Below are 14,332 nucleotides of genomic sequence, written 5' to 3'. Positions count from 1 at the left end.
GAGTATTAAGTTCATAAAGAACGGAGTAATGCATTAAGTAAGATGAGATGATGTAGAGGAATTAACTCAAGCAATATGATGAAAACCCCATCTTTTTATCCTTGATGGCAACAATACAATACGTGCCTTGCTGCCCCTACTGTCACTAGGAAAGGACACCGCAAGATTGAACCCAAAGCTAAGCACTTCCCCCATTGCAAGAAAACCCAATCTAGTAAGCCAAACTAAACCAATAATTCGAAGAGACTTGCAAAGATATCAAATCATGCATATAAGAATTCAGAGAAGACTCAAATAATATTCATAGATAATCTGATCATAAATCGGATAACGGCAAACACACCGCAAAAGAATATTACATCAAATAGATCTCCAAGAACATCGAGGAGAACATGGTATTGAGAATCAAAGAGAGAGAAGAAGCCATCTAGCTACTAGTTATGGACCCGTAGGTCTGTGGTAAACTACTCACGCTTCATCGGAAGGGCAATGGTGTTGATGTAGAAGCCCCCCGTGATCGAATCCCCCTCCAGCAGGATGCCGGAAAAGGTCCCTAGATGGGATCTCATGGGCACAGAAGGTTGCGGCGGTGAAAAAGTGTTTTCGTGGATCCCCTGATGGTTTTAGGGTATAAGAGTATATATGGGTGAAAGAATTAGGTCTGGAGACCCACGAGGGGCCCACAGGATAGGGGGGCGCGCCCTCCACCCTTGTGGACGCCTCATGGCTCCTCCGACTTCATCTCCAAGTCTCCTGGTTTGCTTCTGGTCCAAGAAAGATCATCGCGAAATTCCTTTTCTGCGAAACTAAAAAACAGGCAAAAAAAGAAAAACTGGCACTGGGCTCTAGGTTAATAGGTTAGTCTCAAAAATAATATAAAATAGCATATTAATGCATATAAAACATTCAAAACAGATAATATAATAGCATGGAACAATCAAAAATTATAGATACGTTGGAGACGTATCAAGCATCCCCAAGCTTAATTCCTGCTCGTCCTTGAGTAGGTAAATGATAAAAACAAAAAAATTGATGTGGAATGCTACCTAACATATTTATCAATGTAATCTTCTCTATTGTGGCATGGCTGTTCAGGTCCGTAAGATTCAAAACAATAGTTTAATATTGACATAAAAATAATAATACTTCAAGCATACTAATAAAGCAATCATGTCTTCTCCAAATAACATGGCCAAAGAAAGCTATCCCTACAAAATCATATAGTCTGGCTATGCTCCATATTCATCACACAAAATATTTAAATCATGCACAACCCCGATGACAAGTCAAGCAATTGTTTCATACTTTTGATGTTCTCAAACTTTTTCAACTTTCACGCAATACATGAGCGTGAGCCATAGATATAGCACTATGTTGGAAGAGAATATGGTGGTTGTGAAGAATACAAAAATAGGGAGATAATCTCACATCAACTAGGCGTATCAACGGGCTATGGAGATGCCCATCAATACATATCAATGTGAGTGAGTAGGCATTGCCATGCAACAGATGCACTAGAGCTATAAGTGTATGAAAGCTCAAAAAGAAACTAAGTGGGTGTGCATCCAACTCGCTTGCTCATGAAGACCTAGGGCAATTTGAGGAAGCCCATCATTGGAATATACAAGCCAAGTTCTATAATGAAAAATTCCTACTAGTATATGAAAGTGATATCATAGGAGACTCTCTATCATGAAGATCATGGTGCTACTTTGAAGCACAAGCGTGGAAAAAGGATAGTAACATTGCCCCTTCTCTCTTTTTCTCTCATTTATTTTTATATATATATTTTCTATTTTTGGGTATTTCTCATTTTCTTGGCCTCTTTTTTTTTCCTTTTTTTTTATTTTTCATCCAGAGTCTCATCCCGACTTGTGGGGGGATCATAGCCTCCATCATCCTTTCCTCACATGGGACAATGCTCTAATAACAAAGATCATCACACTTTTATTTACTTACAACTCAAAAAATTACAACTTGACATTTAGAACAAAAATATGACTCTATATGAACGCCTCCAGCGGTGTACCGGGATGTGCAATCAATCAAGAGTGACATGTATAAAGAATTATGAAAGGTGGCTTTGCCACAAATACAATGTCAACTACATGATCATGCAAAGCAATATGACAATGATGAAGCGTGTCATAATAAACGGAACGGTGGAAAGTTGCATCGCAATATATCTCGGAATGGCTATGGAAATGCCATAATAGGTAGGTATGGTGGCTGTTTTGAGGAAGGTATATGGTGGGTGTATGGTACTGGCAAAAGTTTCACGGCACAAGAGAGGCTAGCAAAGGTGGAAGAGTGAGAGTGCGTATAATCCATGGACTCAACATTAGTCATAAAGAACTCACATACTTATTGCAAAAATCTATTAGTTATTCAAATGAAGTACTATGCGCATGCTCCTAGGGGGATAGATTGGTAGGAAAAGACCATCGCTCGTCCCCGACCGCCACTCATAAGGAAGACAATCAAAAAGTAAATCATGCTCCAACTTCATCACATAACGGTTCATCATACGTGCATGCTACGGGAATCAAAAACTTTAACACAAGTATCTCTCAAATTCATAAGTACTTACTAGCATGACTCTAATATCACCATCTTCATATCTCAAAACAATCATAAGGAATCAAACTTCTCATAGTATTCAATGCACTTTATATGAAAGTTTTTATTATATCCCTCTTGGATGTCTATCATATTAGGACTAAATTTATAACCAAAACAAATTACCATGTGGTTTAAAAGACTCTCAAAATAATATAAGTGAAGCATGAGAGTTCATCAATTTAAATAAACCATCGTCGTTCTCTAAAAAGATATAGGTGAAGCACTAGAGCAATATTGCCTAGCTCAAAAGATATAAGTGAAGCACATAGAGTATTCTAATAAATCGTGATTTATGTGTGTGTCTCTCAAAAGTTGTGTACAGCAAGGATGATTGTGGCAAACTAAAAAGCAAAGACTCAAATCATACAAGACACTCCAAGCAAAACACATATCATGTGGTGAATAAAAATATAGCCTCAAGTAAAGTTAACGATAGACAAAGATGAAAGAGGGATGCCTTCCAGGCCATACCCAAGCTTAGGCTCTTGCCACTCCTTATTCCATAGTCCATCAAATCCTTACCCAAAACTTGAAAACTTCACAACACAAAACTCAACAGAAAATCTTATAAGCTCCGTTAGTATAAGAAAATAAATCACCACTTTAAGGTATTGTTGTGAACTAATTTTTTATTTATATTGGTTTAATATCTATTGTATTCCAACTTTTCCATGGTTCATACCCCCCGATACTACCCATAGATTCATCAAAATAAGCAAACAACACATAGAAAACAGAATCTGTCAAAAACAAAACACACTGTAGCAATCTGTAACTCTCGAATACATCTGTAACTTCAAAAATTCTAAAAAATTAGGACAACCAGGGCAATTTCTGCACCAATCCAAAGCAAAAAGAATTAGATCAAAAGCACGTTTCAATAAAATCCTGGAAATTATTTACTGGGCGCAAAAGTTTCTGTCTTTCAGTACCGTAAGCTATCCTAAAGGTTTAACTTGGCATAAACACTAATTAAAACACAAAACCACATCTAACCAGAGGCTAGATGAATTATTTATTACTAAACAAGAATAAAAAGTAAAGAACAAAAATAAAATTGGGTTGCCTCCCAACAAGTGCTATTGTTTAACGCCCTTAGCTAGGCATAAAACACGAATAGATCTAGATATTGTCATAATAATGATAAGGCAAATCTCGAAAGCTCATCTCATACTCTCTACGTTCAACAACAAGTTTTCTTTGTGGCAAGCAAAAGTAATCAAAATGGCTAAATTTAATGGGATAAAAATCCCCAATATCAAGCTCGGGAGGAATTGATTATTCCTTTGGCCCTTCACATTGTATAACCAACTCATCATTGTAAACGTTCTTTTGCCAAAAAGTCATGAGCTTTTGTTCAAGAGAGAAACCCAACCCGTTGTTCTAAATAGCCAAATCATCATTAAGCTTAGAAATCCTATCAACTAGAACATCGGTAGGGACCCTCTTTCTTAAATTTTCATTATAAGCAACATGATCTAGGGATCATAAACGCATTATGTCCTCTTGATAAAGAGAATTGCCTCTATGGGAGGGCGACCACCGTCTACCTTATAATGCGCAAAAATTTCACTAGCTTCTTTTATTATAAATCTGAACTCATCTACTAGAAAGATAGTAGCTGCGCGCTTAACAGAAGAATGATCAATGTTAGAAAACTCTAGAAAAATCCTTTGTATGGATGGATGCATGTGAACAAATTGTCTTTCAAATTCAACCATGAGCAAAGGTATAACATCCGCAAGACTACTAGTTTTATGGAGGATAGATCTACCCATCGTGGGTAACGCACCGGCACAGGTAAATAAATCTTGAATAACCTATTTTCCAATAATATTGCCGCTATCAATGCGAAGCTTTTTAGTGTACAAAATAGTAGATTCTTCATGAGGATTAGTATTAGCAAAAGCATCAAAGTTTCCTTCATTGTTACTACTATCTTTTTAGTGATAACCTCCTCAGATTCAGACATGATGGCAACAAACCAATCTAACGATCTAGGAAATCGAAAGCAAACGAAAAAGACGAACGGAAGAGGGGCAAAGAAAAGGCAAATCTTTTCAAAAATCATTTTAGAAGTGGGGGAGAGGAAAACGAGAGGCGAATGGCGAATCATGTAATGCAAGAGATGAGAGTTTATGATGGGTACTTGGTATGGCTTGACTTGGCGTAGATCTCCCTGGCAATAGCGCTAGAAATTCTTATTGCTACCTCTTGAGCTTGTGTTGGTTTTTCCCTTGAAGAGAAAATGATGATGCAGCAAAATAGAGTAAGTATTTCCCTCAGTTTGAGAACCAAGGTATCAATCCAGTAGGAGACAACGCACAAGTCACCGAATACCTGCACAAACAATCAAACAAACTTGCACCCAACACGATAAAGGGGTTGTCAATCCCCTCATGGTTACTTGCAAAAATGAGATATGATAGAGATAAATAAACGGTAAAGTAAATATTTTTGATATTTTTTATTTATAGATCAGAAAGTAAAAGATTGTAAAATAGTAGATCGGAAACTTATATGATGGAAAATAGATCCATGGGCAATAAGTTTCCCTAGTGGCTTCTCTCAAGATAACAAATAATATGGTGGGTGAACAAATTACTGCCAAGCAATTGATAGAAGAGCGCATAATTATGACGATATCTAAGGCAATGATCATGAACATAGGCATCACGTCCGTGTCAAGTAGATCGACTCCTGCCTGCATCTACTATTATTACTCCACACATCGACCGCTATCCAGCATGCATCTAGAGTATTAAGTTCATAAAGAACGGAGTAACGCATTAAGTAAGATGGCATGATATAGAGGAATTAACTCAAGCAATATGATGAAAACCCCCATCTTTTTATCTTTGATGGCAACAATACAATACATGTCTTGCTGCCCTACTGCCACTAGGAAAGGACACTGCAAGATTGAACACAAAGCTAAGCACCTCTCCCGTTGCAAGAAAAACCAATCTAGTAGGCCAAACTAAACCGATAATTCAAAGAGACTTGCAAAGATATCAAATCATGCATATAAGAATTCAGAGAAGATTCAAATAATATTTATAGATAATCTAATCATAAATCCACAATTCATCGGATTTCGGCAAAGACACCACAAAAGAGTATTACATCGAATAGATCTCCAAGAACATCAAGGAGAACATGGTATTGAGAATCAAAGAGAGAGAAGAATCCATCTAGCTACTAGTTATGGACCCATAGGTCTGTGGTAAATTACTCACGCTTCATCGGAAGGGCAATGGTGTTGATGTAGAAGCCCTCCGTAATCGAATCCCCCTCCGGCAGGACGTTGGAAAAGGTCCCTAGATGGGATCTCACGGATACAGGAGGTTGTGGCGGTTGAAAAGTGTTTCCGTGGCTCCCCTGATGGTTTTGAGGTATAAGAGTATGTATGGGTGAAAGAATTAGGTCAGGAGACCCACGATGGGCCCACAAGACAGGGGCCCTACCCCCTTGGCGCGCCCTCCACCCTTGTGGCCGCCTCGTGGCTCCTCCGACTTCATCTCCAAGTCTCCTGGTTTGCTTCTGGTCCAAGAAAGATCATCGCGAAAGTTTTGTTCCGTTTGGTATTTCTTTTCTGCGAAACTCAAAAATAGGCAAAAAACAAAACTGGCACTAGGCTCTAGGTTAGTAGGTTAATCTCAAAAATAATATAAAATAGCATATTAATGCATATAAAACATCCAAAACAGATAATATAATAGCATGGAACAATCAAAAATTATAAATACGTTGGAGACGTATCACTCGCCCCAGCCCGTCCGTGTACATCTAAAAAACGGCCGTCTACGCCGTGGGAGCAAATACGTCGGCGGGCCGCGCTTGTACGACACGGGGGCGGGGCAGGGGGGAATGACCATCCTGCCCTTTTTAAGTTTTCAGGTGAAGGGGTACGGGACGATCTGAACCGTTGGTGTGTCTTGGGGGTGTACCGAAGAAGAAGTGGAAATTTACTACTAGCTCGGCCGAGAAGCGCGTACAGTTAGTTTTCAGTCCGAGGTAGGAGACACGAGGTTCGCATCACACCACTTGTTCTCACCTTTTTTCTGGAAAAAAGAGCACAATTGTTTCTTGTGTTAAAATAAAATTCTACAAATGAATTCTTCGACTATATTGATTTTATAGGTGGAAGACACCACCAGATACAACAGCATTGTGTCCTACGTGATGTTTGTGATATGGTTGTATAATGGAGTACTTTAGACTAAAAACACAATACACCATCTATGTCACAACCTATGCGCAGCAAAGTCCTGTTGAGCTTTCAACCTGATGTCGGAAGCAGGACGAGGCTGTTTCAGCGCTGACATGAAGCTTCTTGTTGCTTTGATGATTATATCAGCCTAGAGAGAAAGATTTCTTGTCACCCTGTATCAAATGCTGTGTATCTTCAAGCTCGACCTCGCCACCTCCTTTCCATTCCTTCCCACCTTCAAACATTATCTCAATCTGCTCCAGAGTTTTCCCTTTAGTTTCTGGCACACAGAAGTACACAAACACAACGGAGACGGTCGAGATTGCTGCAAAGACGAAGAACATTCCCCCCACGGATATAGCGCGGGCCATGGAGAGGAATGACATGGAAACCAAACCACTGCCCACTCTGCCACCTACTTGACCAAGTGCTGATGCCTGAGCTCGCAATCTTATAGGAAATATCTCTGAAGACAAGACCCAGCATATCGGTCCCATCCCGATCGAGAAGAATGCCACATTCCCACAAACTGCAAAGATTGCCATATCAATCCCAAGATTTGGAGAAATAAGCCCCTCAGCATGCTTTCGCAATGTAAGTGCAGTCCCCAAGGCAAATAAGCAGACTGTCATGCCAATGGTGCTGACATACAGAAGCGGTTTGCGCCCAACTTTATCAATGAGGAAAATGGCAACCAGTATGAAAATCGTTTTAGTAAATCCAACAGCAACTGTTGCTGCAAGCAGCTCCTGGTCAGACTTGATTCCAGCATCCCTGAAAATTGTTGGGCTGTAATAGACAGTAGCATCAATTCCAGTGATCTGCTGGAACAACTGAATACCACAGCCAGCATACAGCATCCGGCGAACAGCAGGAGAAGGGTTCAGTAGCTCCCTCCACACCGCCTTGTCCTCAGAATTAACCGACTTCATGATATTTGCAGCTTCCTCAATCTCAGCCAGCCTTTCTTCAACCTCAGCCTCCGATTCGCTTATCTGCAGCAATACTGCCCTTGCCTCTGGAACTCTCTTTTCCATCATCAGCCACCTAGGGGACTCCGGGATCACAAAAAGCGCGACACCGATGAAGACAGATGGGAGGATACCGACACCAAGCATAACCCTCCAACTGATGTGCTCGGAAAGGCCCGAGAAAGCATAATTGGAAACGTAGCCCAGGAGGATCCCCAAGTTGATGCAGATCTCAGGGAGGGACGTGAGAGTCCCACGGGCAGCTGCGGGGGAGATCTCGGCAATGTAGACAGCAGATATCATGGCTCCAAAGCCGATGCCCACCCCGGCGAGAAGCCTCCCTATCATGAGCACAGTGAATGAAGGAGCGAATGTCATGATGGCTGCACCAGTCTGGAAGATGATCGCACCAAGGCCCATTGTCCATTTCCTGCCGATGGCATCGGAAGTTCTTCCTCCTGACAGGCTTCCCAAGAGTGAGATCACACTGAGGCAACCAACTAGGATTTCTTCCTGAAACTCGGTAATGTGGAGATCTTTCTGGATGTAGATGATTGCACCACTCATGACACCGACATCTGCAGATAGCAGCATGAGTATTGGGTTATGATAAGTGTTAGATAACCATGGAATCTTAATCCCTGTTATTAAGCTAAAAAGCATGGAGGTCTGCGCTGATTTCCAGTTCAGGACAAGCAGGAATCGAAATCTCACTCGTAAAACATATACGTACTACATAACTGTAGGTTGTATCAAGATAAAAGAGTCGTGATAACTCTTTTTTTTAGAAAAACAGGGAGATGATCCCGGTTCCATTAACCAGAATGAATCCAAGTAGTTCGTACAGAGTTCCCAGATTCAAATTTAAACAAGTTCGAAGAGGCCAGCAGAGCAACCTAACTTCAGGTTGCGAGTTCCAAATCCACCTTACACACGTTACATAGTGTTCAGAATAAAACCAAGGTCATCTGGTGAAGGGATCAAAAGCGTAGCCATCAAGAGACTAGACTAAGCAGTTGCAATCAAGCGTTCGATATCAAAAAGGATGTTACGATTCCGTTCACGGGGGACGCACAAACTTGCGAGAAACAACAGTGCGCCCGTAGGCTCAGATCCCCCGCGTGTCGCGCGCGCACCGGCCGTGGCATCGCGAGGACTCACCGTAGCCGAGGAGGATGGCGTTAAGCGAGGCGAAGATGGCGCAGCCGTACACGAACCTCTCCTTGCTCCTCCTCACGGACGCCGAAGGCCTCCTCCGGCTTACCTCCGCATCGTCGAGCTCCGGCCCGTCGGTCGGATCGAGGGCCGCGTACTTGCTCCCCATGCCGTCGACCGCGCCCGCCATCGCCTCGCTCCGCACTGCCGGCGACGCGGTGACGGTGACGGTGACGCTGCTGTTGCCGCGAAGTGGCGTCCGATTTGGAGGTCATTAACGGCGAACGGGGCGCGAGGCGGGGAAGGTGGGGGATGTCGACGTGTTTCCGCTTCGCCGCTCGCCTGTCTCTTTCCTGCTGGTCTGGGCGAGGCGAGGTGCCAAGATTTGTACCGACTCCGTAGTACGTTTCCTTTTCGAGTGAAAACATTTCCAGAACGGTTCACTCTTGCTAGTCTCTGGGGCTAGAGTTCGGTTTGGAGAATTGTTTGGGCTGGATTTGGCAGTTTTGGCGATTTTGCCTGACTGGGTCGGTCATGGTCATCAGGTCATGTGCTCCTACTCGGTCTCGGCATGGAAAATTATGGAAGGTGGACTTGGTGGCGCCCTTGCCGGCAAACAGGGCTGCGACTATTACCGAGTCAGACTGTTACCGTGTGCTTGGATTGCGGAGTAATTTACACGGTGTAGAAGTAACTATGTGGTCAGCTATTTCACGTTGTTGAGTATTTGAGTGATGTAGATCGTTCCTCGTAGAAAAGATTTCTGGCAGTATCTGATAGTGGAAAACTCCACACACAAAAAATCAGCCGTATTGACGAGTTGCCAGTTCAATGAGACAGAGCTGTACTACGTATTTCAATGCAGATGCCACTTTTCTACAAGTTTAAGCAAACTCCATGGTGGTTTGGACTGACCAGTCCTCTAGCGCTGCAATCCAGCGATGGACCTCAGAAAGTTCCATCCCCGCCCCCCGGTCCCCTCTACGTCAGAGGCTTCCACACCTACCACTCTACCAGCCTCAATCTGCCAAACACGATGTTCTCTACCCTGATCCTCAACACAACAGTTTCTTGCTTCTTGCTAAGCTACAGCAACGCCACGTGCTTTGTGCCGGCCGGCCGATGGTCGCGTGACGGGCTGAGCAACATTCGAACCCCGTCATGCAAACAAGGTTGCGATGCAATGTGTTCTCCCCGAGCAGGAAACTATGGTTGGATCCCTAGAGAAACATAGCCGAGGAGAGGCGCAGCAGGGAATGAAAAGAAGAGAAGATGACTGACCGTAGCCGAGGAGGATGGCGTTGAGCGAGGCGAAGAGAGCGCAGGTGAAGACGTACCGCTCGGCCGTCTTCCGCCGGCGGCTCCCGGCCTCGGCCCTGCGCGCCCACTCCGCCCCGTCCAGCTCCTCCTCCTCCTCCGGCTCCACCCGCCGGTACTCGCTGCCGCACTTCGCCGCCGCCGCCGGCCTCGCCTTCACCGACTCCATCATCCCCGTCATCACTGTCTCCGATGCTACCACGCTCAAGGACTAGTCTACAACAACAGGCTACTGTGATGCTGCATCTAGCGCAGCGCAGGAGCTCAAGTGATTCAACTCCTGGCTCCTTTTCCCTTGGCTTGGGTCTATGTATGTATGCTTTATTTTGTTATATGCATACGAGCGCTGCGATTGGTCTTTGGTCTCCCCCCTCCCTCCCACGTTCACGGCAGGACCGCAGGAGCTCCGTGTTTTCTATGGTGCAAGTGGCAACAGGGCGGTACTCTTATATTACATGGGAATCGCTATCAAGATTCCGATCCTGGCGTTCAAAGAGGTTTTAGAACTCCAGATCCATTCCGGTTGCGCGTGAGGATGGTCTAGACTAATACCAAGTGGTGCGAACTGCAAAGAAACCGGAAGCCGTACCGGGTGGCTTCTTGGGTCTAAAAAAGTACTCCATAATAAGTGTCGCAGTTTGACACTTATTTTGAATCGGAGGGAGTACTCAATGGTCTGCACGAGTTCACAGACAGCCAAGGCCTCCATTGTTGCAGAATTTCAAAAGATTGATGATTCAGAAGGAGAGAGCAAGAAATTCAGAAAGAGAGGCCAAGAATCACCGGAATCATGCATCGCAATCGCAAGTTACCTCGAGATAGAGAATGCTAGTGGGTAATTAAGATTAACAAGTACTACCATCCTTGCATTCCATTCCAAGGGTCAACGGATTGCTTGCTGTGCATCAGAAGCATCAGAGAAGGGAGAGCAGCTACAAGCATTGTGTTCAAAACTCCTTGTCCCTGTAACGGTATGCTCTGTGCTCCTGACGACCCTCGCTGGTCGACCGGAATTTGAGGATCTTGTGAACGCTCGTGAGATGTTTCACCTCCTTGGACGGTGCTTCCTTGATGTTTCTGCCTTGCTTATCCTTGTTTTCCTTGGGGGGTGCCGGCTCTTCATGAACGGGCTTTGGTGGAGCATCTGAAAAGGAAGGAACATATTTAAGTTAGATAAATACAAGTTATGTGTGAACAAGGCCATCTCATACGAAACAAGCAAGGAAATCTGAAGGAAACATCATCAGCATATTCACAGGGTATCAGGTTAATGTACGAAACTCGGTCATGGCATTTAGCAGGCCGTGTGAAATGTTTGCTGCAAAGAAAGAGGCTGCAGAGCGATGCAAACACTTACCACTTTCTGAAAATAAATAGCATGTGCCAACCGTTTCTTCGTATTCTCCAATCTGCCATTAAACAAGGCATCAGCTACCAGCTCACTCAGCAACTAGGTTAACAACTAGGAGGCCTAAAGTAGAGATTACCATATTTTAAACAGCAGAAGAAAAAAAAGGGAAGGAACACCAATGAAGTTAACTGGTACAGGTAACATCAGCTAACGCAGTGCTTGTTAGTGCTAAAGCTATCACATATAATTATGGAGTTCACATGAACCTTAGTTCCATCTATTTATTCACTATAACAGACACAAAGAACAGCTCACAAAATTTTCTCAATGTATTCTCCAGACAGTCTCCTATTATGAAAAAGTTAACATACCCGGGTAAATGGGTATATCCAGATATTATTCTAAAATATTAACCCCAAGTAAAGTTCCTTTTTGGAGGCGATCAAACTTTATTCAATAATTAAACAAATTGCATCAGCACCCAAAGTAAAGTTCTAACAGTGATACATTAGTTGTACATTCATACAGTTATAAAGGATCTTGACACCCCTACCAACAAATTCACTCCATGTCTCAAAGGTATGGTTTATTATAGATGGCAGCCATATAAAACATCAGTGCCAAAAGTTCAATAAGATAAACTTCAAACAACCATAGAAATATAGAATAGTGCCCTTTTACTCCCCGTAAAAAAAAAGAATAATGTCCCTTAACTTGGCAAGTAAACGTCTTCAAAAGCGAACATTAACATGAATAATACTCACCATCTTCAGGCCATCACCTACTACCAAGGTAGGAGTCAATGTATCCAAACCCTGAAAAGGAAGATTACAAATAACTTAGCAAACTACACAAAAAGACGGTAAGCAAAATTAGACAGGTAACTCATATAAGCCAAAAAGACAATCACTAAATGCATAATACTACCCAGATTTTCACCGTGAATCTATGAAACAAGCATAGACACAACCTGAACAGAAATTTGTATCTGATAACGGTATCCATTGACTATGGCAACTTAAAAACAAATCTGAAGGAAGGTTGCTCCAAACACAAGAAACATATATAGCCCTTTCATGTAAGAAGTGGCACATACTAATGGCAAGAACTCTCTTAGATAATCAGCACATAACCTACTGCTTCATCTTAGTGCAAGCAATAAAATAATTTGCTCTGGGACTCTATTGGCCATTTAAACATTTCTGATATAATCAAATCCAAAGTGAACTCTTTCTTGATATGTATCAATAACACAGAGATGGCAAAAGTGCTTAAGGAAAGTTTAGAGACGCCATATCTTCTTAATTACATTTACAACAGAGCTTAATGTCCTTTTGTACCAGTAAGCTGCAGACTGGGAGCTGAAAGCAACTTACAGAGAGTATATAAGGGGCATTTGGTTGTATGCAGGAATAATGAACATCATCTAACTCTAGCAAGACATACTCTTCCTCCTCCTCGTCCTCCTCCTCCTCAGCAATTTGTTTATCTTTCTCAGCTTCCTTTGCCATCCCAAACAAGAATTTGCACTTATACAGCAGTAAATCCTGCACTTCACCAACCAGATTACCTACAGAGTTCAGAAGCAAGAACTGAATGCACAAGATACAACTATCCAGGAAATGTTTGCAGTAGGCGAAATACACAACTAGGATTGCCTGGCAAAAAAGTAAGTCCTTTCATTCCCTTTGTATTTTGTGCTAAACAGCTAGTAGCGAATTAATTAAATTACCAAAGATCGGGACTACAGACGATACAACAACTTTTAAGGGAGAGTGGATTTTACACGCCCCAACTGTTTACACCAAATACCATCATGTGAAATAACCTAAACTGCCCACGATGTACCCTCATGTGAAATTTTCACCTCAGCACACAGGTCGCTGCCAGTCAGAGATGGAGCCCTCTCTCCATCTGTTAGCTTCCATTCGCCAAACAATTGCAACGAAGGAACAAAGGAAAGAGAAAGAACGAAGCCTTACCTGGTGGTGGCGGTGGAGGCGCGGGGGGAGGCCGCCGCCGGCGCGTCACAGAGGAAGGTTGGCGTCGGGGAGGGGGCGCGACCTCAGTTGAGGGGCGATTAGGGGGGCTCGTAGTTGGCGCGGTTCCAGAGGGAGAAGCGCGTTGGCGCAGACGGCGAGCGGCGGGTCCTCGGAGGGCGGCGGCGGCGGCAGAGCCCACGGCGCGAACTAGAGAGTCGCAGAGGACGCCGTGACTGGGCTGGGATGGGCTGGGATGGCGCACGAAGGTATACTGGACCTGGCTATGCACTTTAATTAGGTCTTGTGACACCTGAAACGGGCACCTTTACTCAAAAAAAATATTTTTGGAACGGACACCAACACATCAGTCACACGCAAAAATGACCTGTTTTAGTTTTGTTTTTGAAAATAAACCTGTTTTAGCTACCAGCCTACCAGCACGTAATAGCACCAGGAAAGAACCATGGAAACTGTTTTAAAAACATGTGTAGATATATTGTAAGATTATCTAGCGTTGCCACAAAATTTCAGTTCAAAACACAATAGATGAGAAGAGGAAGAAAAAACGATAAATTATACTATATGAAATTGTAGCTTTGCTTCTTGCGCAACTTTATCATGGGATTTCTTATTTTCATATCTCATTGTGTATATAGATCTGAAATTTTATGCCATGGTAAATACATCTTGTTGCAATGCTACAATTTCATATATTTTTCAA

General features: G+C 43.0%; 2 protein-coding genes across 4 annotated transcripts; both read right to left on the bottom strand.

Annotated features, from left to right (window-relative positions):
• Window positions 1-6,727: 6,727 nt before the first annotated feature.
• LOC123046044 (probable polyol transporter 4) lies at window positions 6,728-10,811 on the bottom strand. 2 transcript variants are annotated; one of them, XM_044469327.1, is made up of 2 exons: window positions 10,243-10,811; window positions 6,728-8,384 (listed from the first exon to the last, which is right to left on the bottom strand). In XM_044469327.1, exons 1-2 carry the CDS (start codon window positions 10,457-10,459, stop codon window positions 6,979-6,981), a joined length of 1,623 nt encoding a protein of 540 aa, XP_044325262.1. In that variant the 5' UTR covers window positions 10,460-10,811; the 3' UTR covers window positions 6,728-6,978. The 2 variants fall into 2 exon arrangements, with proteins under 2 accessions (XP_044325262.1, XP_044325263.1); XM_044469328.1 differs by lacking the exon at window positions 10,243-10,811 and adding an exon at window positions 8,968-9,983.
• A 237-nt stretch (window positions 10,812-11,048) lies between these two features.
• LOC123046045 (general transcription factor 3C polypeptide 6) lies at window positions 11,049-13,884 on the bottom strand. 2 transcript variants are annotated; one of them, XM_044469329.1, is made up of 5 exons: window positions 13,612-13,884; window positions 13,006-13,199; window positions 12,394-12,444; window positions 11,636-11,687; window positions 11,049-11,422 (listed from the first exon to the last, which is right to left on the bottom strand). In XM_044469329.1, exons 2-5 carry the CDS (start codon window positions 13,138-13,140, stop codon window positions 11,226-11,228), a joined length of 435 nt encoding a protein of 144 aa, XP_044325264.1. In that variant the 5' UTR covers window positions 13,141-13,199; window positions 13,612-13,884; the 3' UTR covers window positions 11,049-11,225. The 2 variants fall into 2 exon arrangements, with proteins under 2 accessions (XP_044325264.1, XP_044325265.1); XM_044469330.1 differs by having other exon boundaries at window positions 13,006-13,176; window positions 13,612-13,880.
• Between the last annotated feature and the right edge of the window lie 448 nt (window positions 13,885-14,332).

The sequence above is a fragment of the Triticum aestivum genome, chromosome 2B (assembly GCF_018294505.1).
Source record: "Triticum aestivum cultivar Chinese Spring chromosome 2B, IWGSC CS RefSeq v2.1, whole genome shotgun sequence".
Taxonomy (NCBI): Eukaryota; Viridiplantae; Streptophyta; class Magnoliopsida; order Poales; family Poaceae; genus Triticum; species Triticum aestivum.
This window is presented reverse-complemented; position numbering and strand designations above follow the sequence as displayed.